The sequence below is a fragment of the Penicillium digitatum genome, chromosome 4 (genome assembly GCF_016767815.1).
Source record: "Penicillium digitatum chromosome 4, complete sequence".
Lineage (NCBI taxonomy): Eukaryota > Fungi > Ascomycota > Eurotiomycetes > Eurotiales > Aspergillaceae > Penicillium > Penicillium digitatum.
The window spans coordinates 1,643,307-1,670,915 of record NC_089387.1 but is presented as its reverse complement, the minus strand read 5'-3'; the positions used below and the strand labels follow the sequence as shown (position 1 = coordinate 1,670,915).

At 50.1% G+C, this 27,609-nt stretch overlaps 9 protein-coding genes and 1 non-coding gene across 10 annotated transcripts; 5 read left to right on the top strand and 5 right to left on the bottom strand.

The window, feature by feature from the left end:
* Nucleotides 1-2,015: 2,015 nt before the first annotated feature.
* Nucleotides 2,016-2,573, top strand: Pdw03_0553 (putative pol polyprotein; the record flags this gene model as incomplete). Its single annotated transcript, XM_066099635.1, has 1 exon — nucleotides 2,016-2,573. One exon carries the CDS (start codon nucleotides 2,016-2,018, stop codon nucleotides 2,571-2,573), a length of 558 nt encoding a protein of 185 aa, XP_065957362.1.
* A 1,248-nt stretch (nucleotides 2,574-3,821) lies between these two features.
* Nucleotides 3,822-5,522, bottom strand: Pdw03_0552 (Hexokinase; the record flags this gene model as incomplete). The annotated part of the gene is made up of 5 exons (XM_014675132.1): nucleotides 3,822-4,697; nucleotides 4,766-5,173; nucleotides 5,226-5,251; nucleotides 5,304-5,426; nucleotides 5,483-5,522. 5 exons carry the CDS (start codon nucleotides 5,520-5,522, stop codon nucleotides 3,822-3,824), a joined length of 1,473 nt encoding a protein of 490 aa, XP_014530618.1.
* Nucleotides 5,523-5,950: 428 nt separating this feature from the next.
* Pdw03_0551 (SIR2 family histone deacetylase, putative) lies at nucleotides 5,951-7,082 on the bottom strand (the record flags this gene model as incomplete). The annotated part of the gene is made up of 2 exons (XM_014675131.1): nucleotides 5,951-6,907; nucleotides 6,960-7,082. 2 exons carry the CDS (start codon nucleotides 7,080-7,082, stop codon nucleotides 5,951-5,953), a joined length of 1,080 nt encoding a protein of 359 aa, XP_014530617.1.
* Nucleotides 7,083-7,553: 471 nt separating this feature from the next.
* Nucleotides 7,554-10,039, top strand: Pdw03_0550 (Conserved oligomeric Golgi complex, subunit 4; the record flags this gene model as incomplete). Its single annotated transcript, XM_014675130.2, has 2 exons — nucleotides 7,554-8,774; nucleotides 8,825-10,039. 2 exons carry the CDS (start codon nucleotides 7,554-7,556, stop codon nucleotides 10,037-10,039), a joined length of 2,436 nt encoding a protein of 811 aa, XP_014530616.2.
* A 775-nt stretch (nucleotides 10,040-10,814) lies between these two features.
* Pdw03_0549 (Ammonium transporter MeaA) lies at nucleotides 10,815-12,672 on the bottom strand (the record flags this gene model as incomplete). Its single annotated transcript, XM_014675129.1, has 3 exons — nucleotides 10,815-12,080; nucleotides 12,174-12,505; nucleotides 12,561-12,672. The coding sequence occupies 3 exons, from the start codon at nucleotides 12,670-12,672 to the stop codon at nucleotides 10,815-10,817; spliced, it is 1,710 nt and encodes a 569-aa protein (XP_014530615.1).
* A 1,781-nt stretch (nucleotides 12,673-14,453) lies between these two features.
* On the top strand, nucleotides 14,454-14,525 carry Pdw03_tRNA144. Its single transcript has one exon. It is a non-coding gene; the product is annotated as a tRNA-Arg (tRNA).
* Nucleotides 14,526-15,004: 479 nt separating this feature from the next.
* Nucleotides 15,005-15,710, bottom strand: Pdw03_0548 (Protein kinase-like domain; the record flags this gene model as incomplete). The annotated part of the gene is made up of 4 exons (XM_014675128.1): nucleotides 15,005-15,061; nucleotides 15,122-15,335; nucleotides 15,394-15,647; nucleotides 15,699-15,710. 4 exons carry the CDS (start codon nucleotides 15,708-15,710, stop codon nucleotides 15,005-15,007), a joined length of 537 nt encoding a protein of 178 aa, XP_014530614.1.
* Nucleotides 15,711-16,989: 1,279 nt separating this feature from the next.
* On the bottom strand, nucleotides 16,990-20,334 carry Pdw03_0547 (Calcium/mangenease P-type ATPase, putative; the record flags this gene model as incomplete). The annotated part of the gene is made up of 3 exons (XM_014675127.1): nucleotides 16,990-17,564; nucleotides 17,620-20,116; nucleotides 20,224-20,334. The coding sequence occupies 3 exons, from the start codon at nucleotides 20,332-20,334 to the stop codon at nucleotides 16,990-16,992; spliced, it is 3,183 nt and encodes a 1,060-aa protein (XP_014530613.1).
* A 990-nt stretch (nucleotides 20,335-21,324) lies between these two features.
* Nucleotides 21,325-23,140, top strand: Pdw03_0546 (Double-strand-break repair protein rad21; the record flags this gene model as incomplete). The annotated part of the gene is made up of 2 exons (XM_014675126.1): nucleotides 21,325-21,588; nucleotides 21,641-23,140. 2 exons carry the CDS (start codon nucleotides 21,325-21,327, stop codon nucleotides 23,138-23,140), a joined length of 1,764 nt encoding a protein of 587 aa, XP_014530612.1.
* A 754-nt stretch (nucleotides 23,141-23,894) lies between these two features.
* Pdw03_0545 (Major facilitator superfamily domain, general substrate transporter) lies at nucleotides 23,895-26,468 on the top strand (the record flags this gene model as incomplete). Its single annotated transcript, XM_014675125.2, has 10 exons — nucleotides 23,895-24,313; nucleotides 24,380-24,489; nucleotides 24,545-24,824; nucleotides 24,891-24,923; nucleotides 24,974-25,060; nucleotides 25,110-25,516; nucleotides 25,586-25,697; nucleotides 25,805-25,938; nucleotides 26,134-26,206; nucleotides 26,402-26,468. 10 exons carry the CDS (start codon nucleotides 23,895-23,897, stop codon nucleotides 26,466-26,468), a joined length of 1,722 nt encoding a protein of 573 aa, XP_014530611.2.
* Nucleotides 26,469-27,609: the final 1,141 nt, after the last annotated feature.

Genomic DNA, 27,609 nt, shown 5'->3' with positions numbered 1-27,609 from the left:
GTACGAGATTAGGACTGTTCGAATCATTGGTGATGCCATTTGGTTTAACTGGAGCCCCCGCATCCTTCCAACGATTTATCAACGACACGTTACGAGAGTACCTGGACTGTTTCTGTACTGCTTACCTGGACGATATCCTGATTTACAGCCGCACGCGTGCGGAACACATAGAACATGTACGAAAAGTCCTCCAGCGCCTCCGAGAGGCAGGCCTGTTCGCAAAACTATCGAAATGCGAATTCTGTGTGTCCGAGACGAAGTTCCTTGGTATTATCATCGGTGAAGATGGTATCCGTATGGACCCCGACAAGATCGAAACGATCGTGAACTGGAAAACACCGACCTGTCTGACTGATGTGCAAGCCTTTATTGGTTTCGGCAACTTCTACCGCCGCTTTATCAGAGACTTCTCGAAAGTCATCGCCCCGCTCGTGAGACTCACGAAGAAAGACGTCCGTTTCGAATGGACACCTGTCTGCCAGCTGAGCTTCGAAGCCTTGAAGAAGGCGTTTACATCTGCCCCGGTTCTGAAAGCGTTTGACTGGTCCAAGGAGATAGTCCTGGAAACAGACGCGTCTGATTTTGTCTCTGCCGGTGTACTGTCTCAGTACGATGACGCTGGAATACTGCACCCTATCGCATTTTTCTCGAAAAAACACTCCGCCGCCGAGTGTAACTATGAGATATACGATAAAGAACTGCTAGCCATAATCCGCTGCTTCGAAGAGTGGCGTCCCGAACTGGAGGGCACACCCTCGCCCGTGAAGGTCATAACTGACCACCGCAATCTGGAATATTTCACGACAACGAAACTCCTGAACCGCCGCCAAGCCCGATGGTCTGAATTCCTGTCCCGGTTTAACTTCAAGATCACGTACCGTCCCGGAAAACAAGGTGCAAAGCCCGACGCCCTGACCAGGAGGTCAGAGGATATCCCTAAAGAGGGGGATGAGCGCTTAGCGCATCAGAGCCAGACTGTTCTGAAGAAAGAAAACCTACAGATAAACGTCACAACACGACAGAGAAACGGAGTCACTACAACCACTCCACCTGAACTGCCAGACCTGCCCGAACCACCATCTACGATCAAGGATTTACTGCTGGAAGCCTACAACCAAGATAAAGTAGTACAATCTATCCTGGAAGCGTTAGACAAGAACGCTAGCCGTCACCCTGAGATTACACTTGCCGACTGCGAACGAAGAGGCAACTACCTCTACTACCGGAACCGCTTGTACGTCCCTGACAACGATGAACTGAAAGCTGAAATACTGCGCCTGTGTCATGACAAGCCCACCGTGGGACACCCTGGCCGGTCGAAGACCTATGAACTGCTGTCCCGAGAATACTACTGGCCTAGAGTATACCAGTACGTGAGCGACTGGACCAAGAACTGCCACACCTGCCGCCGTATCACCCCCGCCCGAGAAGTCCGTCAAGGGATCCTGAGACAACTGCCCGTACCTGAGAGAGCCTGGCAAGATATCAGCATGGACTTCATCACGCACCTGCCCCTGAGCTACGGTTACGACGCCATCCTAGTCGTGGTAGACCGTCTGACCAAGATGAAGCACTTCATACACTGCAAGGGAACCTGCAACGCTGAAGAAGTCGCCCGCCTGTACACCCGTCATGTCTGGAAACTGCACGGCCTGCCGAATACCGTTGTATCTGACCGAGGACCCCAGTTCGTGGCCCAATTCTGGAAACACCTGACAAAGCGCCTGCGAATCACCAACCTGCTGTCAACCGCTTATCACCCGGAAACTGATGGCCAGACTGAACGCGCGAACGCCGTACTGGAACAATACCTCCGAGCGTATGTGTCCTACTTACAGGACGACTGGTCTGAATGGCTCCTGCTGGCCGAATTCACTGCAAACTCTCATTACTCCGAGAGCACCCGAGTTTCTCCGTTCTACGCGAACTATGGGTTCCACCCCCGCATCGGGTTCGAACCATCCCAGCCTGCCAGTCACCCTGCGACCCGAGACGCGGAAAAGTTTGCTACACGAATGCAAGAACTGACTGAGTACGTCCGCGCCGAGATACTGTCCGCACAAGCCCGATACGAAGAACAAACGAACCGTCACCGTGCCCCTGCCCGCCGATACCGTCCTGGACAACTGGTCTGGCTGAACGCCAGGAATATCCGAACCCTCCGCCCGCAGAAGAAACTGGACTGGAAGAACCTAGGCCCCTTTAAGGTCCTAGAAGCTATAAGCGCACACGCTTACAAGCTCGAACTGCCTGCTAGTATGAAGATCCACCCTGTGTTTAACGTCAGCCTGCTACAGCCTGCCGCCACGAACCCGGTAAATGGACAAGTTACTGAACCCGCACCGCCTGTCGAAGTCGAAGGACTGGAAGAATGGGAAGTTGAAGACATCTTAGATTCCCGCTGGGAACGACGAGGCCGAGGAGGCCCGCGTCTGAAGTACACCGTCAAATGGATTGGTTACGACGAACCCACTGAAGAGCCTGTTGAATACCTGGACCACGCCCGCGAAATCATACGGAACTTCCACCGAAGATACCCGCACAAGCCTCGCCTCGACGGAGCTCGGCTCTAAGGGAGGGGGTACTGTCACGGTGTGAACCGTAATGCTTAGTAAAAGGAAGATCACGGCACGTGATCTCCGACCTGTTTATCTTGAACTTCAGTTCTAGATCCTGTTGTAGCTCTTCGAGCTACGTCTTGTATATTAGCCTGCCCCTGCCTGTGCCTGTACCTGTCAATGAGAATCTGATCTGTTACGACCTGTCCCTGCCAGTCATCTCCTATCATACCGTCCTGCCAGCCCGCACCCTGACATCTAGGATCCCCCGGGATTCCTCTTAATTCCAGTAAGAATTAGTCTTAGCACATTTGAGACAATATAGTTCCTCTTCTCTCCATTATATCTTACCTGGTTAATAGGTGTTACGCCTGTAAACAGTATACCTTTCTTTATAATATATAAAAAAAGTAGGGAATTATTTTGCATTTTAAACTGGTTTTTAATAGAGAAGAAGGGTCTTTTTCTATATAGGACGACTACATACTAGTCGTGGGGGGTGTTAGAAGTTATATGTTTATTCCTAGTACTTTAGTCTAGCTAGTACCTATAGATGGTTTTTCTCTCTCCACGCATGACAGATTTCCAGTTACATCTAAGCCCTCTCTTATGAACATTTATATCTTCTTTCTGGGCTATCTATATATTAGTTACAGTAGCTTGTGTACACCCATCGTTAATCTCATTAGTAGATACATATTCTACCTAGATTTATGCAGCGTATGTCCACTGCCAGGGATTTCCCACATAGCTTATCTGACTGACCCGCGTAGTTCCATCTGATAATAGATCAGCGATGTCAAATAAGGGCCTATTGAGGCCGATGGAAACTAACTTATGAACTTAAGTGGAAAGTGAGGCCTCGAGCAACATTGGAAACCAACGAAAGAACGGTGGCATATATGACAGTGCAGATCGGGACAAGGATATTCCTTTTTATGCTGCAATCACACATCCTGGTGCCTGTTTTTATATCAGTGGGAATGGAAGGCAATGAATGATTGATAACATGTAATACTGGCTACAAAATGTAGTTACAAAGGGAACAATAGCACTGTGGATATTCTATTCACAAGCCTTCCAAGGCTAACAGACACAGAATCGATATATCGTTAAAATCTTTTATCAATCCACCCCCCTCCGGAACTAGATGCATAAACCACAAGGTAAAAAAGATATACTCTACCCCATCGGTAAGGATTTGTTTCGTCATGGATCAGATAATAGTAATAGTCACCATCTCCACGACAAAACCAATCCCACTCAAAGTAGAGTCTTCATGTCATCCATGTTGCGGATACCAATCAGGTTACCAGCCTTCACACGCTTGAGCGTCAGAGCGGCAATCAGGGCAGCACCAACACCGGAGCCATCCTCGGCAGCCAAGATGGAGACCTTGTCCTTCTCGGTAGGGGCCCAGTCGAGGATCTCACGCAGGGCCTGGGCACCACGCTCCTTGAAGAGAGGGTACTTGGTGAAGACGGAACCATCAGCACCGACGTGGCAGGACTCGATGTTCTTCTTAATGCAGATGGCGGCGACTCCGCAGGAGGAAAGACGAGCGGCACGGGTACCGATCAGCTCGGCGAGACGACGGACGAGCTCCAGCTCCGGCTGGGTGGGGCGGATGCTCAGCTTGCTTTCGAAGAGATCCAAGGTCTCTGTCAGGTTCTCATAGGGGTCGTCTTCGATGTGAGCGAGGAACGAGGCATCGAGCAGGTAGGGCTTGCGTAGCTTGGAGACGTCCTGGCCATTGAAGATCAGACCGGGGCGGTTGTCGATCAGGTCAATCAGTGCGAGACGGAAGATCTCGCCGAGATACAGACCGGCGGTCATCTTCTCAAAGGCTTGCTGGCCGGGGCGGGGGGAGTCGCGGTCGATGATGTCATCGTACTTGGTGAGGGGGAGGACCACGTGCTCATTGTCGAAGGCTCCGTACTCGCAGTTGATGGCAACGGGCATGTCGGCGGGCAGGTTCATGTGGGCAAGCTTGGGTATGGAGCCTGCGTTGTCCATGTATGCGGCGTTAACGCCGGTACCGAAGATGCAACCAATCTTCATGGCGGTGTCGGTATAGGCGGAAGCGATGAGGGTACCGGTGGTGTCGTTAATAAGTGCTGCGACTTTAATGGGAAGACCCTGTAGCCTTGTGTGAGTCTTTTGAACCTCTATCGGTAGGGGAGCAGGCTCTCGAAAGATAAACATACCCGCTTCTTCAGGACCTCCTCCAGAGGGGGAACCACATCCTTACCCTCAACGCCGTCAATGTCGAAGCCCTTGGTCCAACGCTGCAGGATACCGTGATCGATGTACTCCTGAGTGGCGGGGTAGGAGAAAGTGAAACCGAGAGGCAGCTTGGCGAGGTTCTCTCCCGCGTGGTGGGTCTCAACGAACTGCTGCAAGCAGTCGGCGATGTACTCCCACAGTTCCTCGGCAGTTCCAGTGCGGAGCTCCTCGGGCATCTTATACTTGGATTGTGTGATATCGAAAGCGCCCTTCTCCTCGGTCAAGGTAATTTCGCAGACGCGTAGGTTCGTGCCACCCATATCGAGGGCCAGGTAGGTTCCACGCTCGTGTCCATCGGGGAAGTCCAGGACCCAGGTGACATTCATGGGCTATTTGCTAGAGTCAGTCGATGTTGGGATCGGGGAATTGTGTCGTTCTCACAATGTTGCCACCCTCGACGCTCAGGCCTATTTTGGGGTTAGCACGTAGAATCGGCGCGCTGCGGATGAGTGGTCTCACCTTTCTCGAGCTCCTTGACAAAGTGGTTCACAATCTCCTTGAGCTTGGAGCGATCGACAGTGAAAGCCTTCTCGAAATCCTGAATACACCCCAACAAGTTCTGGGGCAGTTCGTGCATAGACCCTGTACCACTTGGTCAGTTTGACAATAAAAGGCAGGGATAGCTTGAAGAGCCTCACCCTTCCGGGACTGCGGGTGCTTGGGGCCAAGTCCAACCATGATGAATATGAAGTTGCTGGGAGAAAAATAAGAGAAGAAAAAGGTGGGAGGGGGAGAATGACGTGAAAAATAAACGTGGGGCAATTATAGATGTCTTGTTTTGGACTGTCGGAGAGAAACGAGAAAGTCAATTGGGGCGAAGGTGGGCTGACAAGGGGGAATTTTCGTTTAATCCTCCGTAATGCCTAGACATTTGGACTATAAATATGCTCATAGATTATAAATAGTCTGAGATCAACCGGAGGAAACTAGAGAGTCCCAGAAATCAGGTGTGTCTTGGCTGCAAACGTTGTGATCGACGAGATCGTGTCTTGGCATGTTGACTGTCTACGTTGTGCTTATGTGTATCTTCGCCCTGTGCATCGTAAAAGAACATCTCTCCTATTTCTGCCTATGAAAGACATTTCAATGAAAAACTCATAATCTCATTATGACAGCTGACGCGTCAAATGGGGGAAAACATGATCCAGACCCCCAGATTGGCGGTGTGCCTCGTGTGCCAGCTTTTCACGTACTTTATTCTGATACGCATCGGTCAACCCCAGAGTTCGATCGACCTCCTCCGTTAGTCGGTCCACTTCGTCTTGCAGCCGTTCATCTCGCGTCTTTAGCGGGGCATTCTCCTCCGCCCTTTTCTGCGGGTCTGGGTTGGTTTCCTCCCACAGCACCTCCAATTCCTCTTCCCATCCCAGAGCCTTTGCAAACTTGCGTACTCCAGCATCACAGTCCCCAATCACCAACACATCATCACTCCGTGATCCAAGCCCACCGACACGCTCCATGTTGATGAGCACACGAGGTACACCTGGACTAACCATCGAAGGCAGACTGGCAAATGGCTGAACGGACAGACTAGTTCCCATAATAATGCAGAGATCGGCCTCTTCGGGGAGAAAACGGCTATCAAAGAACTCAGATGGCAAAGCTTCACCAAAGAACACAATGTCTGGCTTGACCAGACCGTTGCACTTGTGGCAGTGGGGTACTTCGGCCTTGAATACCATCTGGTGCATCTCCTCGTCTGGGAAGATCTCCTTGCATTCAATGCAACGCTGTGACGCAAAACTGCCATGGGCTTCGATAATCTTCTCGCCTGGCACGCCTGCCTGGCGCTCAAGGCAGTCAATATTTTGAGTAAAATGCTTCAGTAGCATCCCTTTGTCGTAAAGTAGTTTGATGAAAGAGTGCACAATGGTCGGGCGGTAGCGTCCAGGGTACAGCTCGTGCGCCAGCGCATAAAAAGGTTTAGGATTATGTCGGAAGAAACCAATGTCGAAGACTGCCTCGGGCTCTGGTAGATCTAGATTGGCCAGGTTGGCGTAGATTCCCGTGTCAGGTGAACGAAAGTCTGGGATGCCTGCTGAAGTGCTGATGCCCGCTCCCACCTGCATTTGGTGAGCTTTGATGCACTATTTCATGGGGATTCGTCCTGCATACCATCACCACAACTTTCTTCACATTGTGCGTTTTAACGTATTTGGCCACCGCCTCGATGGTACGCGCCTCAAGTGCCGTGGGGGACGTGAATTCATCCACCTCAGTCGACGATTCGTTACCCATGGCGCGTCGGTTTGGACGGCTGGGTTTGCGACGTCCGATGATGGCGGTTGAGGGCTTGACAGAGAAAAGGCAAGTCCTGAAACTTGTAGATCAAAAATTTTTAAAAAGAGCGGCAGAGAGAAGGGAAACAGAACCAAAAAAAAAAAAAAAAAAAAACCGAAACCGAAAAAGAGCAACTGCTATGGGATCGCGAGCGTGGGGGAAATGACGTCGGGCTGATTCACAACCTCATTTAAGACGCGCCAGATAAAAGCGACTGACAGTGCACAAAAGGGGGGGGTGGGGAAACGAAAGACACGTATAGCAAATTTTAAGTGTTTTAATAATTTGGACTTTCAAACCCCGTCAGTCTTGACGAAGCATAGTAAATTCAAGCTTGAAGCTGTTAAACCCACCCTCACCGCCCCCAAAACCCCCCTACGACTGGCGCAGCATCAACAACCCAACTTGGGACAACCAATGGCGCCCAGAATGGCTGCAACCGCTAATAGGCGTAATGCCATGCCCCAAAGCCCTACGGGTACCTCTGCCTCGCCTGCAGAGACATCTCCTCCCCCACAGCCCGACATCTTCAACGCCAGCTCCGTCGCCGAGATCAAAGCCACGCTGTCCCACCTACACTCCCAAGAAGCGTCTGTGACCGCCCGCCTCGATGCCCTGGTAACTTCCCAGAAAGACCTCTCCCGTGAGCTAGGTCGACTGGACCTGATGCGCGCCAACATCGGGAGTCACCTCAGCACAACTCGCTCCATCAGCCATGGAATGCTCTCCGAAGCTGCCGGCACCGCCGATCGGATCTCCAGTGCGGTCCGCCGGCTGGATCTCGAGCAGGCGCGGGTGAAAGCCACGCTTGAGGTTGTTGAGCAGGTGGCCGAGCTTAAGGCCTGTGCGTTGGGCGTGGCGGGATCGATGGGTGCGCCCCAGGACTGGGAGAAAGCCGCTAGCTATCTACACCGCGCCGCTCAGATCCCGGCTTCGGTCGTCCATGGCGCGTTTGCTGCAGAGATGGTTCCTACGGCTGAAGTTCCGGACCCGCCAAGTGTGACCCTGGACAACGCGGCGGAGTCGCTGTGCGGGCTGTTCCTGCGCGAGTTTGAGAAGGCGGTTAAAGAGAATGATGGGGCCAAGATCACGCGCTTCTTCAAACTTTTCCCGCTTATTGGCCGCTCTGAGGTCGGACTCGATGTTTATGGTCGTTATGTGTGCCAGGGTGTCGCGGCCAAGGCTCGGGCTAACATCAACGGGGCTTCCGGAGGTGCTCCGGCTAAGGATGGTTTCTTCTATGCCAATGCGCTTACCAAGCTGTTTGAGCACATTGCGCAGATTATTGATAGCCATGGTGGGCTTGTTGAGCACCACTATGGCCCCCGGAAGATGGGACGGGTCATTGAACGACTACAAGTCGAGGCCGATGTACAGGGTGGTATTATTCTTGATACTTGGAGTGATGAGCGACAAGTGGATCGCAAATTGATGGATATTAAATCCTATGCTTTCACCTTCCTGGTGCAGAGTTTCCTTCCGGCGCAGCGAGCAGGTCCGCCTCGCTCACTATCCCCTGCCGCTGGGGCGAGCACCGCTACCGACGAGGAGGGGGTGGACATGAAAGAGATCGATGGTGTCTTGAACGAAATGGCTATCATGTTGGGCCGGTGGTCGCTGTACTGTCGGTTCCTGGCTGATACATGTAATGTGAGTTGCAATCTCCGCCTCTATAGTACCAGCACTAACAACTTCTCTAGCCTTCGGGTGATGAAAATGCAGACGACGATAAGCGACTCGAGCCTCCCACCTTCCTGCAAGAATCATCTCTGGCCCAAAAGATCAATGATCGCCTGGTGGCCCCCTTCAACGCAATGACAACCTTCTTCTTCCGCCGCTCCGTCGAGAAAGCTTTCCAACTAGACGAGTCCCCATCAGGCCTCACGCTGAGCCCCCATCGTCCACTGAAAGCCGACCCACCACACATTACCTCAGCCATCGACGACATAATGTACATCGTCAACAAAGTCATCCAGCAGTCACTCGCAACCTCCCAAGAAGCCGTCGTGACAAACGTAGTCCCAACGCTCTCCCGCGTCCTAGGCTCCGATTTCATCGGCATGACACAGCGCAAGATGCGCGACGAGTGCTACCCACGCGCCCCAGTCCACGGCGGCCCACCCGCCGAACAAATCACAATCTCCTTCCTAGTTCAAATCAACAACCTCGACCTGGGAGTCGACTACATCCGACGAATCGTGCAAAATAATACGGGCTCAAAACCAGATACCACGACCACGGAAGCAACCTCCCACCTCCTCACAATCTTCGCCAACCCCAGCACCGCCCAAAATGTGCTCCAGACCCTCCAAAACCTCTCAACAACCTTCGAAAGCAAAGCAACTGACCTTCTCATGGACGGAGTCCAAGTACTCTTCAACAACGTCCTTAAACCACGCCTCCGACCTCTCCTCGCAGACACCTTCCGGGATATCGAATATGCCCCCAACACCAACACCCTCGAACCCGACAATCCAAACTCGGCCATTGACAACAAAGAACTTGTCAAACCGCGCTTCACATCCTTATGGACCGATCTATTAACTCCATTCGCACGGATCCTCACCCCCTCGGCCTTTGACCGCGTCCTCGGCGTAACGATCGCGTATCTAGCCCGTCTACTAGAAAAAAGACTGTGGTCGTACGGGGCGCGGATCAACGCGCTTGGCGCGGCGCGGCTTGAGAGGGATGTTGCTGGACTTGTCGGTGCTGCTGTTGATGTTGGGCATGTTTCCGGCGCGCCGGGAAGATATAAATACCGGGAGTGTTTTGCGCGGTGTGTGCAGATGACGCTTGTTATGGGGATGGATGAGGAGGAGTGGGATGAAGTTCGAAAGGGTGGAGTTGCCGCGGAGGTTGTTGGGAAGCTTGGGAGAGAGGATTTGATTCGGGTTCGGTGGATGGTTAAGCGGTAGGAGGAGAGGCAATGGATAGATTTGATTGTGACTTGTTTTGTTATTGGGCTGGTTTCTTTCTGATTTGGGTTTTATGTTTGGTGGCTTGGGGTTTCTTATATCGCAGGTAGACTCTCGTATCAGACAAGGACATTTGTTCTCGCATCTCTACCATCTACAGTTGTAGAGGTGAGTAAGGATAAGAGCTGTCTTAATTATCACATAAATTTGTAAATCAGGTGTCTAGCTCTATACTGCAAACGCAAAACCAGAAAACATAGAGAGTGAGGCATTTCTCTCATGACGCATGAATCAGTTTGTGTACATGTGCAAACCCCAGTTTCATATCTCCGGACCACAGGCCAGAAAAATCATAGAACAATGGAGCGTCAGGCCAAATTAGACCATAAGTCAAGTTTCTTTTTCCACAGGTGTAGTTTTGTTTGAATGTGAGGTGTGTTTGGTAGCGTAAGGGTCGGAAAGGTGGATAAGGGAGGGTCGGATGTTGGACATTATGTGAAGTCGGTGGTATAGAATTAGTGGTTGAGGTGATCGAGGAAAGTCGAAGGGGTAGGTTAAAGGTATTGCAAAAGCCCCAGGCTTTTTTTGTTGCAAAAAAAAGAAGCACGCTCAAGGGATATCGAGGCAAAGAAGCGAAAACGCGAAGAAAATCAAAGCTTGCTGGATGGAATGGCGTATGCGAAATGAAGGTCATGCAAAAGAGATGGAGGGCAGGTAGTTTTTTTTCAAAAAAAAGGGGGGGGGGGAGGGGGGGAGCAGGAGAATGTAGAAGTGATTAGTTCTCCGTCTTCTCTTGAACCGGCCTCAACACAACGGGCTCAGCACTCTGTGCCTCGGCGGGATGCTGCTCAGCAGCCTGGCGAGGAGCAGGAGCGATCTTGATTTCGTGCATGCCGATGTCACCTTCACTGCCGCCGCGGCTGCTCTGGCTGATCTCACCATTGGGCGAGTGACCCTCAAGCATCACCTCGCGCGGCGAGCTACCAAGCATCATCTCGCTGTGTTCACCGATGCCGTAACGCTGTGCAGCGGGGACCTGGTGGCCGTCTGCAAGCTGGTCGTGGTTCTGAGGGGTCCAGGCGAGATAATCACGACGGACTTCGACGTAGTCGTAGGCGAACTCGCCCAGCTGGTCGTCGTCCATCCCGAGCAGCTCCGCTTCTTCAGAGGCGCGCAGTTTCAGGCCGGGGACGAGGTTAATTGCGTAGGCGATAATGGCGGACATGACGAAGGAGTAGGAGGCGGTTGCGACAATATAGGCGACCTGAATGTACAGCTGCTTATAGTTGTGGATGACCCAGCCGCCGACACCGGTGCCGGTGTTGACACCATCGAGACCAACAATGGCGTCGTCGCCGAAAAAGGCGTTGAAAAGAAGGCCGACAACTCCAGCAATGCCGTGCTCGGCCAACACATCCATCGAGTCGTCGATCCGGATCCAGTACTTGATCTTGGTGGAGTAATTGCAGACGATACCAGTCACAATGCCGAGGATAACGCTGGCCCAGGGTGAGATAAATCCGGAGGCAGGTGTTGCAGCTACCAGGCCCGAGATGGTACCGGAACACCAACCGACCATCGACCACTTGCGAGCCAGACGCCAATCGAGCAAAACCCAAGTGATGGCGCCGAATGCACCAGTCAGGTTGGTGTTCCAGGAGGCCATGGATGCGCGGAGGTTAGCTCCAAACGCGGAACCACCGTTGAAACCGAGCCAGCCGAACCAGAGAAGAATTGTCCCAAGAAGAATGAGAGAGACGTTGTGAGGGCGGAAGTTAAGCATCATGCGTTCCTGTCGGCGACCGAGAACCATCGAGTAGGCCAGAGCTGTGAAACCGGACCCGATTTCAACGGGACCACCACCGGCGTAATCCATCACGCCATACTTGAATGCCCAGCCATTGACGTTCCAGGCCCAGTAGGCAAGCGGGCAGTAAACAATTGTAGCCCAGATGAAGACGAAAACCATGGCAGGAAGAAGCCGACCGCGTTCGGCGACAGCTCCCATCACGATAGCTGCAGTCACACCACAGAATTGCATCTAGGGATTGATAATCAGCATTGACTTCTAGACCAATTGAAAAAAAACCCGGTGATTCCCAATTTTTGTTTTTTTTTGTTTTTTTCATCTTACCTGATAGAACGCATAGAGCAGGTTAGGAACCAGGGGAGACCCGGGGCTTGGATCAGCCAATGTCTTCATTAAACCAAAGTTGCGCAAGTTGCCAATATAACCGTTGGTCGCAGTCGGGGAGAAAGCCAGCGAATAACCCCAGAAATACCACTGGAAGGTCACGACGGACAGGGAAGCCATACAAGCCCAGATCATACTCAGGGCGGACTTTCGACGAGCCAATCCTGAGTACAGAAAGGCGAGACCGGGGATCATGATCATGACCATGGCCGAGGCCACGAGGATGTAGGCCTGGTCGCCAGATTGAAACCATTTGTTCACATTCTCGGTGCCTAAGTGGGAACCATTGTTAGACTGTGATTCCCTTGAGAAAATCGGAACACATACGGGAATCGCCACCCAGGTCTCTATTGGTCGAAAGATCGTAGTTGGAAGGAGCTCCAATCCAATTGTAGGAGGCATAATCCGGGGCGTATGGGGCTTTCCCGCTGAACGCCATTGTTGAAAGAGCTCGAAGCTTGAAGGGAAAGGGGGTTTAGCAAAGGGAAAGGGGAAAAAGAAGGTCAGAAAGGAAAAGAGAAGAATTCGCCACGAAAATAGAAAAATAAGGAAACCCGAACTCTTCGAGCCAAAGAAAAAAAACCACTAGATCGACACCGGTGGATCCTTGTCTGAAATAGCCAAAAGCAGTTCAACGCAATTTCTAGAAAAAAAAACTTTTAAGCACTCTCTAACAGAGAAAGGTTATAAAGGGAGCATGAGACAGTTTCCCCATATAAAAGGTATGAGAAGGAGCGGTTGGATGAAGGGGAAATTAAAAAAAAAAAAAAAAAAAAGATTGTCGAGGATAGATTGTGACAATAGCAATGGGATAATCCCGACATCCTCTCTTTTAGGTCTCCAGTTCTCCAGGTTCTGGGTCTTGGGTCTTGAATCTTGGTGTATATTTAAAAAAAAAAGAGTTGCATTTGATTTTCTGTATCGATTAACACACTTGCTATGTATACCCCGTCATCCCCGTAGATAGCATCAGGTGGCAAGGGGATGACAAGTATGGGGGTTTCGTGGGTTTTCAAGTCTTGGCCTTTGAGGGATTGAGGGATTGAGGGATATACCTGCTTGGGAGATTACATATCCTCCGGAGTACTCCGTAGATTGTGATCCAATGAATGTTGTACTCCGTACTGGTGATTTGACTCCGGGGAAAAATTCCTGGGGTTTTTCGGGGAAGTACCCTCGGACATGGGTCTTCTTATATCTTTTTCCAAAAAGCTTCGAAGATAGCCTAGATAGCCTAGATAGCCTAGATAGCCTAGATAGCCTAGATAGCCTAGATAGCTTATCATAGATATCCTGCAGCTACTCCGTACTATAGAAGACTTTATGGATATCAGAGCTTCACCAAATTCCCATCCGCAATTGGACGCTATATTGTAATAGATATGATTGGCTACAGATAAAGTCCAGCTTGCCACTGGCGCTAAGTGGGCCTTGACCGTAAGATACTCAGACCTTTCCCCTTTTTGTCTTAGCGTCTCCAAGTGCGAGATAAGGTCCCGTTTCGGGGTGTCTGGCTTTCCGTTTTCTCCCGGTCCCCTTTTCTTCGAATTCCAGGGTTAATGCCGGAGTCTTGACCCTATCTACTCCGTACTTTACATGAATGGAATGTGATGTTCAAACTCGAGGTGAAAATGGTCATGTTTACGTGTTGTCATGTACGTTGTAGAAGTCGTCTTCTGTTCCTTATCAGTTCTTCTGCAGTACTCCGTAGTGTCGGGATCCACTCCCACGGGGTCTTCAGCCTCCACTTGGGCCGAGACAATTCTCCATATATTTCACATTCGGGGTACTCCGTATGTTGTACGTGGTATGTTGTACAACATATAGCTTGATTATCTACGGACAGTTAGCTATTACTCCGTACAAGGATACCACATGACAAACACTTTAAATCCAGATTAGTCAGCTGTATATGCGGCTCATGCCCTTTTGAGTCCCATTGAATGTTCTTTTTTTTTCGACATCGTCTCTCCTTTCGAATCCTTTCTTCTTGTCTTCCACTCCATAAGGCTTCAATTGCATCCCTTCCCAACTAGATGGCAGAAAAAGACTTGAGATTCGCCCTGACCGGCCCTTGCATTGTTAACAAAAAAATTACAGGGGCCGGTTAGGTACAACATACGTAACCTTGCAAGATAGCACGCATGGAAGGCTTAGAATCTCCCAACCTAGGCATCTGAATATAGTACATTTTTGAAGTAAATCCTTTCATAACAGCATGGCCGGCTGGCCCAATGGCAAGGCGCTTGACTACGAATCAAGAGATTGCAGGTTCGATCCCTGCGTCGGTCATTATTTTTGGTATCCTTTTTGGATACCCACAAGGTTAGACTGTTCCAACAATAGTTATCTTTTTGGGGCTTCGTTGGTAAAGGAATCAACTGTGGAGGGATTTAAAGAAACTGGAATGAAAAGGGTTAGAAAAGATAATTCTCATGGGAGCCCTCGCCTCATAGAATGAACAAATACTCGCGCTTTCGGACAGCTATGATGTACTTCATTTTTCTGTGTATTACGCTTCGTTGAACAGCCATATTTTGCCGGGAATTGAGTCCCAGCTATTTTAATCTACGAGTAATGCGAAATGGAATCGGAGAATGATCAAAGAGAGAGTATCTTCTGGAACTTGGAGGTAAATTGCGCATGGTATCAGCCGCGGCAAGATGATTCAAAAAAAAAGTGGGATCTTTCTGCTAAACAAAAATTCCCCAGAGTAGACATCAATCAAACGGCATAGGAGCCTTGACTGCCATAATTCTGCCCCTCGAGAGTCACTCGAAATACATCGTCCGCGTCTCTTCATACTTCTCCAGATTATGATCTCTGCCCTATAATTGCAACAGAAGTCAGCCGTGAACTCGAGATCAAAGTGGGACTTGAGAAATTACCAGCGCTTCCACGAAGTCATCCATCAAATCTCTTTCCCGCGTAAAGAATCTGGGGTGCTCTGGGTGCTCTGGGTCAAATATCTGTGCCAAGTCGTAGTCGATCAAAAGTACCCGATCAGTATCACCCTGAATCAGCATATTTCGGGGATAGAGAGCAAGGTGTACAATCCCAGCCTCATGAATCTCGATCAGGAGCTGGTGGAGTTTACGAGCTCTTTCCTCTGTGTAGTTAGAGATGTCGAACATTTTCACATCAGGAATATACAACATACTCCATGAGGACACCATTCGGACGGGCGGTGGGGTCAAGACCCCGAGGGAAAGTTCGATCATAGAATTTCTTGAGGTCAGATTGCCAGCCCTTCGCCTCGGGGTCAATATTCTCAACCACGCCATAGAATTCAGGCACATATCCCCGTTCACAAAAGCCTCGAGCCTTTAATCGATTATATGCGCGGCTCTCGTTCTTGAAAAGATCGATAGAACGGAGCGGTGGGTGACACCTATCCCATTTATAAGGAGGAAACTACCAGATCTGTTAAAGGCCATAGGCAAGCTATATGACTTCCTCACTTACCACTTTGAGCATGCAGTCTTTGTCTTGCCAGCGGGCTCTTTAATGACCTCAACTAATTTCACTTGACCAATGTCAATATTGGGTGCCTCATATTCTATGGACATGTTGCTCCCAAGGTGAAAGGTCTGGAAGATAAATGAAACAGTAAGACATGGAGGGGATAGAGTGATGGATGCCTTTCAAGAAGGAGGCGGCAGGACACGGCAGAATGGGATCGATTCTAGCAATCACAACTCCATCTCTTCCTAGGTGCACCTCATATAGTCTGAGCCATCTAGCAAAGGCGTTTTCGATATGTGTGTTAGTCACAACGTTTCGCTTTGGATTGGTTGTGTTAGTGATGCCAATGATATCCATCCCCGTTCGAAGGGGTTTTTTTTCCTAGCTCGATCAGTTTACGGCGGTGGCTAAGACGGCGCTTCAACGTGAGTGTTGGGTCCTCGAATGAGAAAAATGTAAACCTTTAGGAAAGGGCCTTCCCGCTTCAAACATATATAAACTGCCCATCTACAGAGAGATTCAGTTCTGAACTATCATCTCCCAACCCTTCCATTCTATTCAAGATGGCATTCTCTACTCGCTTATTTGCAACGCGCACCACCAAGCATCGACCCGGGCTGGCACATCACAAGATACGGAGCTCACAGTTGCGCTTGGCTTGCGGTATCTGGGAATTTTGGCTGCGAATGACCGTCGATACCGCTCCCCCTAGTGATGTCGCGGCGGTTAGGATTGCAATTATTCGAAAGAGTATGCATGGGAAAGAGATGACTAGATCTCGTCTTTGCGGTCTAGAAACGTGGGAATGGGAAGAATGTTTGAGCAGTGTATCTATGTAGTTAGATAGATCAGTCAGGTCAACGAGAACCCAAGGGAAATGAATGAGATTTTATTACCACCCGTCTATCTAAATTCCTGGAATTCCTAGATAGGACTATCAAAGCGGGTCGTTTTACTAGAGATCAGAACTTGGGTTTATGGGGAATGAGTAGCCCTAAAATTGTGATTTGTACAGTTGGCATACATCACTGCTTCGGAGGATGTTATGTTTCTCGCACGAAAAAAAAGAGCGCATCTCACAAGGCATCTTAAGACTACCAAAAAGGACTAGACGAAACCGCACAAGCAGCCAATTATGCAGAAAAAAATAACATTTGTGCCAATAACCGACAATCCTATTATGTATATGGGGGATATCAATCCAAATATGATAAACTGCACACGCCTATGCCATAGACACCTCTAAAATCGTAACAGGCAATCCGAACCGTGCACTCATTGTATCGGTAGATCAGACATTGACGCTATAACCGGAACCCACCCCACGCCGATGACGGATCGTATGCAGATACTTGCGGCCTTCATCCACCCAGAATACTGAACTGGCAATGATGACCAGCTTGACCAAGGACCCGAAGCCGAGAGCCTCGGTCTGGAAGATACGCTGCAGGAAGGGCAGGTAGATCACGCAAGCCTGGCCGGCCAAGGAGCCGAGAACAGCGTAATTAAACATCTTGTTCCCAAACAGTGGCATTTCCCCACGCAGGACAGACTTGCCCTCGCTGCGGCAGGTCAATGCATTGAACATGTCGAATAAAACGAAGCAGGTGAATGTCATGGTGGTGCCGTGCGCAGTGACGACACCAGAGCGCTTTTCGACTGGGCTGACGTCGGTGAGATCGCCCATTTCGTGGATATAGATCGACAATGTGCCAATCATTATGATCATAGCTGAAGTGAGGACGCGCTGGATTAGAGGTTTGGTCAGAACCCGGGCTGTCTTGGGCCGTGGCGGGCGGTTCATGATGGTAGGGTCGACGGGCTCGACGCCTAGGGACTGGGCAGGCGGGCCATCCATGAGAATATCTGCAATGAGGGTTAGACATTTAGAGGGGTTGAATTCAGATACATATTTACTTACTGATCCACAAGATCTGCATGGCGTTCAGCGGATTCTTGAAGCCAAGAGTGGTGCTCAGCAGTACAAGACTTAGTGCAGCCACACTGGTACTAAGCTGGAACGTAATGAAGTTCTGAATGTTGTAGAAGATGCCCTTGCCTTGTTCGATTGCCCGCAAGATAGTCGAGAAATCGTCGTCCGTCAGAATCATGTCCGCTGCCTCCTTGGCAACGTCGGTGCCGAGCTTGCCCATGGAAATACCTATGTCGGCTTTCTTCAGAGCGGGCGCATCGTTGACACCATCACCAGTCATGGCAACTACATCGCCGCGGGCCTGAAGTGCTGTCACAATCTTCATCTTGTGGTCCGGGCTCGTACGGGCAAAGATCGAGACCGTTGCAATCGCCTGGGAAAGTTCGGCGGCAGTCATACGGTCGAGCTCATCGCCTCCAATGACCGACCGTGCATGCGGGGAATCGCTGACTGGCATCCCAAGCTTCTTCGCAATGGCCACAGCTGTTGTCTCAGCGTCACCAGTAATCATGATGATTCTGACACCACCAGTCATCAGGCGTCGAATAGATTTGTGCACATCTTTACGCGGCGGGTCATTCATACCCACTAGGCCAGCAAAGACCAAGCCATTGTACCGCTCGTCATCATCGCCCTGGACGATTTTCGGGGAAGACCGACTTCCAAAGCCTCTGCCACCTCTAAACGTATCACGAACAACTCCACTGCCAAATGCGAGGACTCTAAGACCCTCGGATGCCATATTTTCTGCCGCTTCCCGAATTGTTTTGCGCCGGGGCTCGTCTAGGATTACTTCTCGACCATCCTTAGTGAGATAGGTATCCGATCGTGCCAGGACCTGTTCGACAGCACCTTTGATGTAGGCAACATGGGGACCTCCATTTGAACCACCAGAATCGCCGATTACAACACCCATCCATTTCCGCTCGGAACTGAACGGGGTCTCGTGGACGCGTGCGCTAATACGATCGCGCACATCATCCTCTCCCAGGGCATCCATTAGATCCAAGATTGCCACATCGGTGGGTTGACCCACCCATCGACTCTTGGCAGCAGCTGAATCACTGTTGACGGTCGAAGAAAGTACAGCCGCAGAAGATGCGCTGGCTGGCGAGTTTGCGTGCATCCGGGACAAACGAGAGTTGTTTGCAATGTTACCAACGCGAAGGATAGTCTGCGCTGCAGGTCCAGGAGCCATCGGCGAGATCATTTCTCTTTGAACTTCGAATGGTTCTGCACAGTCGAAATGCCACATTTTGGTAACTGTCATATGGTTAAGCGTGAGAGTTCCAGTCTTATCCGAGCAGACGACATTGACAGAACCAAGGGTCTCAACACTGGGAAGTCTCCGCATGATCGCCCCCCTCTTAGCCATGCGTAGGACGCCGAGAGCGAGTGTGACAGTGACAATGATAGGCAAGCCTTCTGGGATCGCTGCGACGGCCAGCGAGACACCAATTGTGAACATTTCGAGAATCTTCCGGCCTTGTATAAGACCGATAACCACGATCAATCCAATGACACCGAAAGAGATATAACTCAGCTCCTGGCCCAAACGATCCATGGACAGTTGAAGGGGTGTTCGAGGGCTCTCAATTTCTTGTAGCGAAGCTGATATACTGCCGAACTCTGTCTTGGCGCCGGTCGAGATAACGATGCCCTGGCCATAGCCTGAGCGGACTAGCGTGCCCATGAACGCGATGTTGTGCTGCTCGTTCAACCGAATGTCAGCACCAACAGCACCCGTGGCTGGTGCATCGTAGAATGGAGATCGAGGGGGCTCTATTCCTTTCGGTGCTGGGGTGTTTCTGCCAGATGCGGTGCGCAGAGCTTCCGCATACTTCGACACAGGCTCGTTTTCTCCAGTTAAGTTCGACTCGTCAATGCTGAGATCTGTTGCAGCGGTAATTCGAATATCGGCAGGAATGCGGTCTCCGGTAGTGAAAAGAACCAAATCTCCGGGCACAAGTTCGTTTGCGGGAACGGTTGAAGAAGCCTTGACCGCCGCAGACGCCGAACCTGGACTCTTGCTCCTTATTTCATCCAATTCCATAGATGAACCCAGCGGCGATGTACCGCCATTCTCAGTTGCTATGGAGGAAGCTGTTGGAAGATCTCGGATCAAATGGGCATAATGGGGTACAAGTCGGCTCAATGCTTCCAACGACTTCTCCGACCGATACTCCTGAACGAATCCAACAGTCACAACAATTGTTACGGCAAGAGTAATGCTGATGGCATCGTCGTAATTACCCATCACAAATGAGATTGCAGCAGAGCCGAGAAGAAGGAGAATCAGCGTCTCCTTGAATTGTTTCAGAAACCGCAGCCAGATGGGTTCTGGCTCATCGTGGGGAAGCTCGTTCGGTCCATCTCTAGCCAGGCGTATCTCTGCCTCGGCGGGTGTCAGGCCGTGTAAAAGGGAGGTACGTAATCGCTCTGCAGTTTCATGAGGCTCGAGCCACGAATAAGTTGAGGTGGATGTCTGGAAGAAAAAAGGATCGTCTGTTAGAAATTCCATTGTCTAACGCCGCCACGCCGCAGCGAAAGGAGACAGCACACGCAGTGCATAAATTAAGTAATTATACTTACCAACGATGGAGCATTTGGCCGTCCTGTCATAGGTGTTGTGGAGGGAGGTCGAAGGAAGTCGGCGCTTGATGCATCACGCAAAGACAGTGAAGGTGTTGCGGACCTTGACATTGCTCATGCTTTGAAGGATGGAGTATTAAAGACGACAGGCTAAGACGTTAGATATGCCAAAAAAAATTTTCATCCCGTCTCGATAAGAATTGACTGTTTTTTCGCCAATCCATGTTAGTTGCGATCTGGCAGCAGCTTCACATGGGGCGGCTAGACTAACGGGTAGATTTGCAGAGTTGGCGCAAGTCGGTCAACGGCGAACAAGGGGCTGAGGGAAAAACTGGAGACCAAAAATCCAATTCGAAAGAGCCTTGTGCTATAACCCAAGCTGCAAGATATTCTCATTTAGAGCATCAAGTCCACTTCGAAGAGGCTAGTTTCCATGATGATGCTTTACCCGTTGTGGCCTAGATGTTTCGGGGTGGAGTTTATCCGGACACTACATTTATACTAGCGCAAATCATCACGTGAAGGACAGTGTCTACGATGTCCTCCATAAGAGCAATGGAATATAGAAGAATTTTGACGGTTTCCGAAAACGCTTTGTACAAGGTCCATTAAAATCTGTTTACTCTTTACTTGGATCGTAGACTTGTTTATTCGCTAGCAAATTCATTGTTGTGGTACCTCGTACAGAGTCTCCTTTGTGTACCCGCACGTGACTCGACATTCCCAGCCCCCTCAATTACATCAGCAAAAATCACGCCTAGGCGGTTGCCGCCTGATATTCCCACCGACGCGCATCTTCCGTTCCTCCTTGGTTTCTCAGCCAACTTGAAGACATCCCTCGCGCCTACATACCCTCCCCATCTTCATCGTTTTCGATGTCTTGAACTCACCCGATCTAGTGATAAACCCTCAATCCTTTTAGTCACATATCTACCTTTTCACACACTTATCAAGTGCGAGTTATCGCACAAGTCTTTGTTTTCTGGCTTCAGCGCGTCGCCCTTCTACACTTCACCCCCGCACCGGGCGGTTCCTTTCGTCTATTGAATCCGGTGACAAACATTTCGCCATTGTAAAGCATCTTGTTGCGACAAACATACCATGTTCTACTCCGAGACCCTTCTGTCCAAAACCGGGCCGCTGGCTCGCGTTTGGCTGTCGGCTAACATCGAACGCAAACTTTCAAAATCGCATATCCTGCAGTCGGATATTGAGAGCAGTGTCAATGCTATTGTTGATCAGGGTCAAGCTCCTATGGCTCTGCGATTGAGTGGCCAACTGCTGCTAGGTGTGGTTCGAATTTACAGCCGCAAGGCTCGCTACCTCCTCGACGATTGCAATGAAGCTCTTATGAAAATTAAAATGGTACGCATCTCTTAAATTAACATTGAGTTGATTCAATCTAATCACCTATCAGGCTTTCCGTCTCACAAATAACAATGACTTGACTTCGACTGTCGTCGCCCCAGGTGGCATTACTCTTCCTGATGTGCTCACTGAATCTGATCTTTTCACCAACCTCGATACGTCTCTGCTTTTCCCTCAAACCCTCGACTTGGAGCCTGCTGCCAAGCGCCCTGGTGGCGTGGACTTCGGAAGCCAATTCCTCCCTGACAGCAGCTTCCGCCGCTCTGTTTCTCAGGAACCCGCACGTCTTGAGGACCCTTCCCTTGTTGATCTTGACTTGGGCGAGGATGAATTGCCCCTTGGAAATGACCCCACTATGGAAATTGGTCGAGATGCTCCCGCGCCTCGTCCCGTGGAGGAAGATCTTTTCAACGACGCTGGAAAATTCAATGACGACGACGATCTGGGATTGGACCTTGGAGATGATGATGCTCTCGACAAGATGGACCTTGGCGATGATGTCCACAACAATCTGAATGACCTACTCCCAGACGCTCCCATGGACTTCAACAACGATGACGACTTTGGTGGTGGCGAGACGCCCCGTGCTGCCGACAACCGATTCGAGCGTGACTCTGAAAGCCCCCTTTCCGATGCTGGATCCGATCAGATGAATCAGTTGGAAGAGGAATTTAACCGGGGTGTATCTGCAACCCCTGATGCTGTTAGCGCCCAGCAGGGTCGGCGTACCAAGCGCCAGAAGCTTATGGAACTCGACAAACAAGTCTCAATCTCCAGCTCCAAATTCAAGGACCAGCAAAATAATCGCTCTTCGATTTTGAAACCTGCATCATTCTTGCCTCGCGACCCCGTCCTGCTCACCCTTATAACCCGCCAGCAGAATGGTACATTTGTGTCTAGTGTGTTTGGCGAGGATCGTGGGCGCGGATGGGCACCCGAGCTGCGCGGCATGCTCTCTTTGGATTCCGTTAAGAAGGCCGGTGAACTGAAGCGCAAGCGCGATAGTGGGATTTCCGATATGGATGTGGCTGCCGTTGACATTCCTGCCCTGGAGCTTGGTGACGAGGAAGCCATCGTCCCGATCGACGAGGGGATTGCTCTCGATATGACTTTAAACCAGCGCTCTGAGATTGAGTTCCCTGGAGATGACGTAGATCCTGTCTTGCATTTGAGTGACGACGAAGGCAACAACCAGGCCATGGACGAGTTGGACGATACCATGGCGCACCCTGTGGATACCGAGCCGGTCTCAATGGGCACCAAGCACGCTGTGCACATTCTCCGCGAGAAGCTTGGCAACTCAGCCTCTGAGCAGAAGAAGAGCGTGCTGTTCCAGGATCTCCTTCCCGAGCAGCGGTCCAGCAAGGCTGACGCCACCAAGATGTTTTTCGAAGTTTTGGTGCTGGCCACCAAAGACGCTGTTAAGGTTGACCAGGTTGCTAAGTCTATTGGTGGTCCCCTCCAGATCACTAGCAAGCAGGGACTTTGGGGCTCGTGGGCCGAGGAGAACGCTTCTGGTGCCATGAGCCAGCTCAGTCAGGCTTTGTAGAGGATGTGTCCTCTTGAGCAAAATTTCTGGGATCTATTGGTGCATCTTTCTCTTCTTGTACAGCTCAACTTTGGGATGGTTCTGTGGAATATCTCGATTTGAGATCCGGTGTTTTCTTTCGGGAGTTTTGGGCTGGCTAGAGGACCGTTGGTTGGGGGTTTTTGCTTGGGTACCCGGTCACTTGGGAGCGACATTGATGAATTGATTCTGTTGCGTAGTAGTGCTGGCTCTAGCTTAATTGAACATATCTCTTATCTCAAACACATTTATTTGGTGTCTAGACTTGTAGTTTCGGAGACATTTGCACCATGTGGTTTAAACGCTCCCACGTGTTTACGAAAGCTCTTGGCGTCCGATAACAACCAATGCTCCGGTGGAAGAAAATTCACATGCTTAATATAGGATCTAGGTACATTCCATCAGAATTCTGGCAGAAATACAATTCGCAATGTCCAAGGCTATCAATTGGCTATACGGGACTACTCCCGATGTCGGCTTTGAGAAATCGGAATTAGGACCCCGACTTGTTTATTCCCGAGATCGCGTTGATTGATCAGCTCGTACTTTTGATTTCCATCCTAGACGCTAAGGACAACTCCTTTAGCTTCCGTCGCAACATACAACATAGTAAACCAAATATCTGTGAGACAACACGGAGTATATATATCTAGGTAGCTCCAGACCATTCGTTTTGTTTTCAATGATCTCATCGCTTACACAAAAACAGACCAGATGAGCAAGCCTGACGTTTGACATGTCTCCGCGGTCAAGTACCGACGTGTCGCAGCTAGACCTCGGCGAAGAAAAAGCCCACACTGGCTTTAAAAGACGTTCTAGCGATAGGAGCGACGACCAATTCGACCACACCAAGTCCGAGGGTGTAGCTTATGCTCCGATAACCTCCCCGGGTACTCACGACGAAGGCAACGCGCCGCTCCAGAAACAGCGCTCGAATGCGTCCAAATCAGTCACATCCAGGTCCCTGGAACGCAGCTGGTCATTGAACGACGGTGTCAGTATTGGCGGCCATGAAGTCGATGAGGCTGTGGTGGCGAATGAGGATGGAGCATATACCGTGAGCTGGGACGAGAACGATCCTATGAATCCGCGCAATATGAGCAAACCCCGACGGTGGTTAGTTGTCATCATTGTCTCCCTTGGCTCACTTTGCGTGTCAGTATACAGCCAGTTTAGTCTTGCCCTCTCTGCGCCGCGTAGATACTGATCAATTTCATGTAGGACTTGTGCCTCTTCGATGTATACCACGACATATGCCCAGTTGATGAGTGAGTTCGGATGCTCACAAGAAGTTGCGACTCTTGGATTGTCTTTTTTCATTTGGGGTCTTGGTTCGTGCTGATCTTGTCCTCTTTCGCGGGCTGGACTGTGTGCTAACGCTTCTAGGTATTGGGCCATTGTTCCTAAGTCCATTATCAGAATTCTTTGGCCGGAGAATCATCTACATCACATCATTCTCGCTGTTTCTCCTATGGTTAATTCCATGCGCGGTGGCTAAGAACACCGAGACCATGATTATCGCTCGGTTTTTCAGTGGACTGTCAGGCAGTGCCTTTTTGAGTGTCGCTGGAGGTACTGTTGGTGACATGTTTGATCGCCATGAGCTTGCGTTTCCTATGATGCTCTACACTGCGAGCCCTTTTATAGGCCCCGAAGTAGGCCCCTTGTAGGTTTTCTCTATTGTCCGGAAATTAGATGACCTTCTGTTACAACACTAACAATAAAACACTAGGGTTGGAGGCTTCATCAATGCATTTACCACATGGTATGTTTCTGTTGAATTCTAGTCGCAACTGAAGCTTATACCACTCACAGGCGTTGGGTGTTTTATGTGCTCCTGATTTGGACAGGGGCGATGCTTGCCTCGATAATATTCTTGGTTCCAGAGACCTATCACCCAGTGTATGTGTTTCCAGTTCATGGAAAAATTGCGACGCTGAGAATGTTCTAGACTTTTGAGGCGTAAGGCGCAGAAGCTACGTCGGGAAACCGGAGACGAGCGATGGAAAGCTCCCATCGAAAAGCTACAGCGTTCTATAACTCAGACGGTTGTACATTCTATGTACCGCCCTATGCTTCTGTTGACGGAGCCGATGTGTCTATGCCTTTGCATTTTCTCGGCCATTCTGTTGGGCATTCTGTACCTCTTCTTTGGTGCTTTCCAGCTAGTTTTCCATGATGTCTATGATCTAGCAATCTGGCAGCGTGGAATGTGTTTCCTTGGTTTGTTTGTCGGAATGGTTATAGCCATTTTGTCAGATCCTATCTGGCGCCGAAATTACGTTCGCTTGGAGCGCAACCATGAGAAAGCGACGAAAAAGCTCGATGACTTCCAGCCGGAGTGGCGACTGCCCCCCGGTAAGCTCGCCAACAAATTACTCAGGTGCCAAGGTTCCAAGAAATTGATAGCTGACTTTGATGTTCTAGCCATCCTGGGAGGACCCTTGGTTACGATGGGACTTTTCATTTTTGCTTGGACAATCTACCCTAATGTCCATTGGATTGCACCTATCATTGGCAGTGCTGTTTTTGGTGCAGGGTAAGATCAACCTTGCAATCTCATCTGACTGGGCGGCCATCCGTTGGTCCCAAAATCCCTGTCTACCTTGTGGCTTTCTTTTGGCTGATGGGTTTTGTTACTGTTAGGACAATACTGGTTTACTCGGGCATCTTCACATTCCTAGTCGATGCTTACCCAACGTTTGCAGCTAGCGCTCTGGCAGCGAACAGTTTCACTCGATCATCCTTTGGAGGCATTTTTCCACTGTTTGGAATTCAAAGTAAGTTTGTCGATACTGTCTCTGTGCTGCGACAAGAATTGGAACCCAGTGTTCTGCATGCAGTGCATCCTTCCGATGCGGGTCGATGCGTTGCATTCTCAACAGGCCGATCTGTAGCTCTTCCTCAATGCTTGACGGCTATCCTCTTGCCTACACACGGTTGAGACGTAACGACTATGGCTAACGGCTATGCAGTGTATCACAACCTCGGATATCACTGGGCAACTTCCTTGTTAGCGTTCCTGACCCTTGTCATGGCCCCTTTCCCGTAAGTGCTGATTTTGACATACTTGATTTACTCTTACATTATGGCCTACCCATTTAATCTCCCCCTGCATCAAGAACCTCGATCGAGTCGCACTGAGCATGAAAGGTTGATATTTCAGTTGCATGTGGCTCTGAAGACACACAGCTCAACGTAAGCTGCTCTGTCAACTGAACGTTGTGCTAATATTCACAATAGGTACCTATTCTTTCGGCATGGGAGCTGGATACGAAGCAAGAGCCGATTCGCGAAATCACAGGCGTGATCGATACTTCCGTGCACATATAATACACCGTACACACTTTAAGCTTAAGCGAGTTGGTTGTTTGCTGGATAGCTCTTTTACAAGGACAGCCACAGGTAATGTCGGTGCCATTGCATCTCAACAGTTTACCAATTGATTTTGCCTTAATACGGTGTGCCGTAGGCGATGAACACGGCATGCCATAACCAGATGCTAGGGAACCTCCTGGGCTGAGACGTTTTGGCTACTGGGGATGATAGGGTCGGCACCTAGCCTGCAACCATAGATCAAGACCTAACTCGTCGGCTGCTGTACCATCTGCAGTTTAAAAGCCAATGCAGATAATCATAGTCAATAATACGCATGATCGGCAAGGATGTATGCTTCCTTTCCTAGCTCAACTTGCTTTCATCTGTAGGCATCTTGCATACACAATCTGGTCGTTCTTGATCCTAAGCAGACCATAAAGTCATTATTGATGTTACTAGCGTGCTTGACATCCTAACAAAAAGGCTTTACCCACTCCAAGAATAGAAATTGGACGGACCTGGCCCGAGCTTTAATTCTCCGACAGCAACCCCCAGTCTGCTAGGCCAGTTACCAAGCATACGAATGTGTCATGTGGACTTAGAATACAGTCACGGCAATCATCCCCAACCAATTCCCCCCCCCCCGGCTACAGGCAGATATGGCAATCCCTCCTTTGGAGTATGGCAACCGTCATAGCTGAGCGAGATATCTTGACAGCTGTCTAGCCTCGGCAGAGCCACACTCAGCCAACTTCGGAATGAAACGGGTCGGAGCCAGATGCCGAGAACGTCTAAAGCGGGGGTTCTCGGGATTGATTCAGCTTTGGAAAAAGAAGAATGACTCGATTGAAGATGCTTGTATCGGACGTTAATAAACAAAATAGACAAAGTATGCAATCGAGAAGTTCCCGCACGTGCGCAATTGCCCCCGCGGGGTTGCTAATAGGACAGGTCATCTGGTATGCGCGTAACCCGATCTGATGCAGGATTGCAGTTGAACCAATCAGAGTTCATGAACGCGCCTAAATTACTTGTTGTTTCCGGTAATGCCGTGAAAGCTGTAATACTTGGCAAAATCAAATGCCGGCCTCTAGTGACCATTGCCCTGAACGTGAGTATGATGTACATATCTA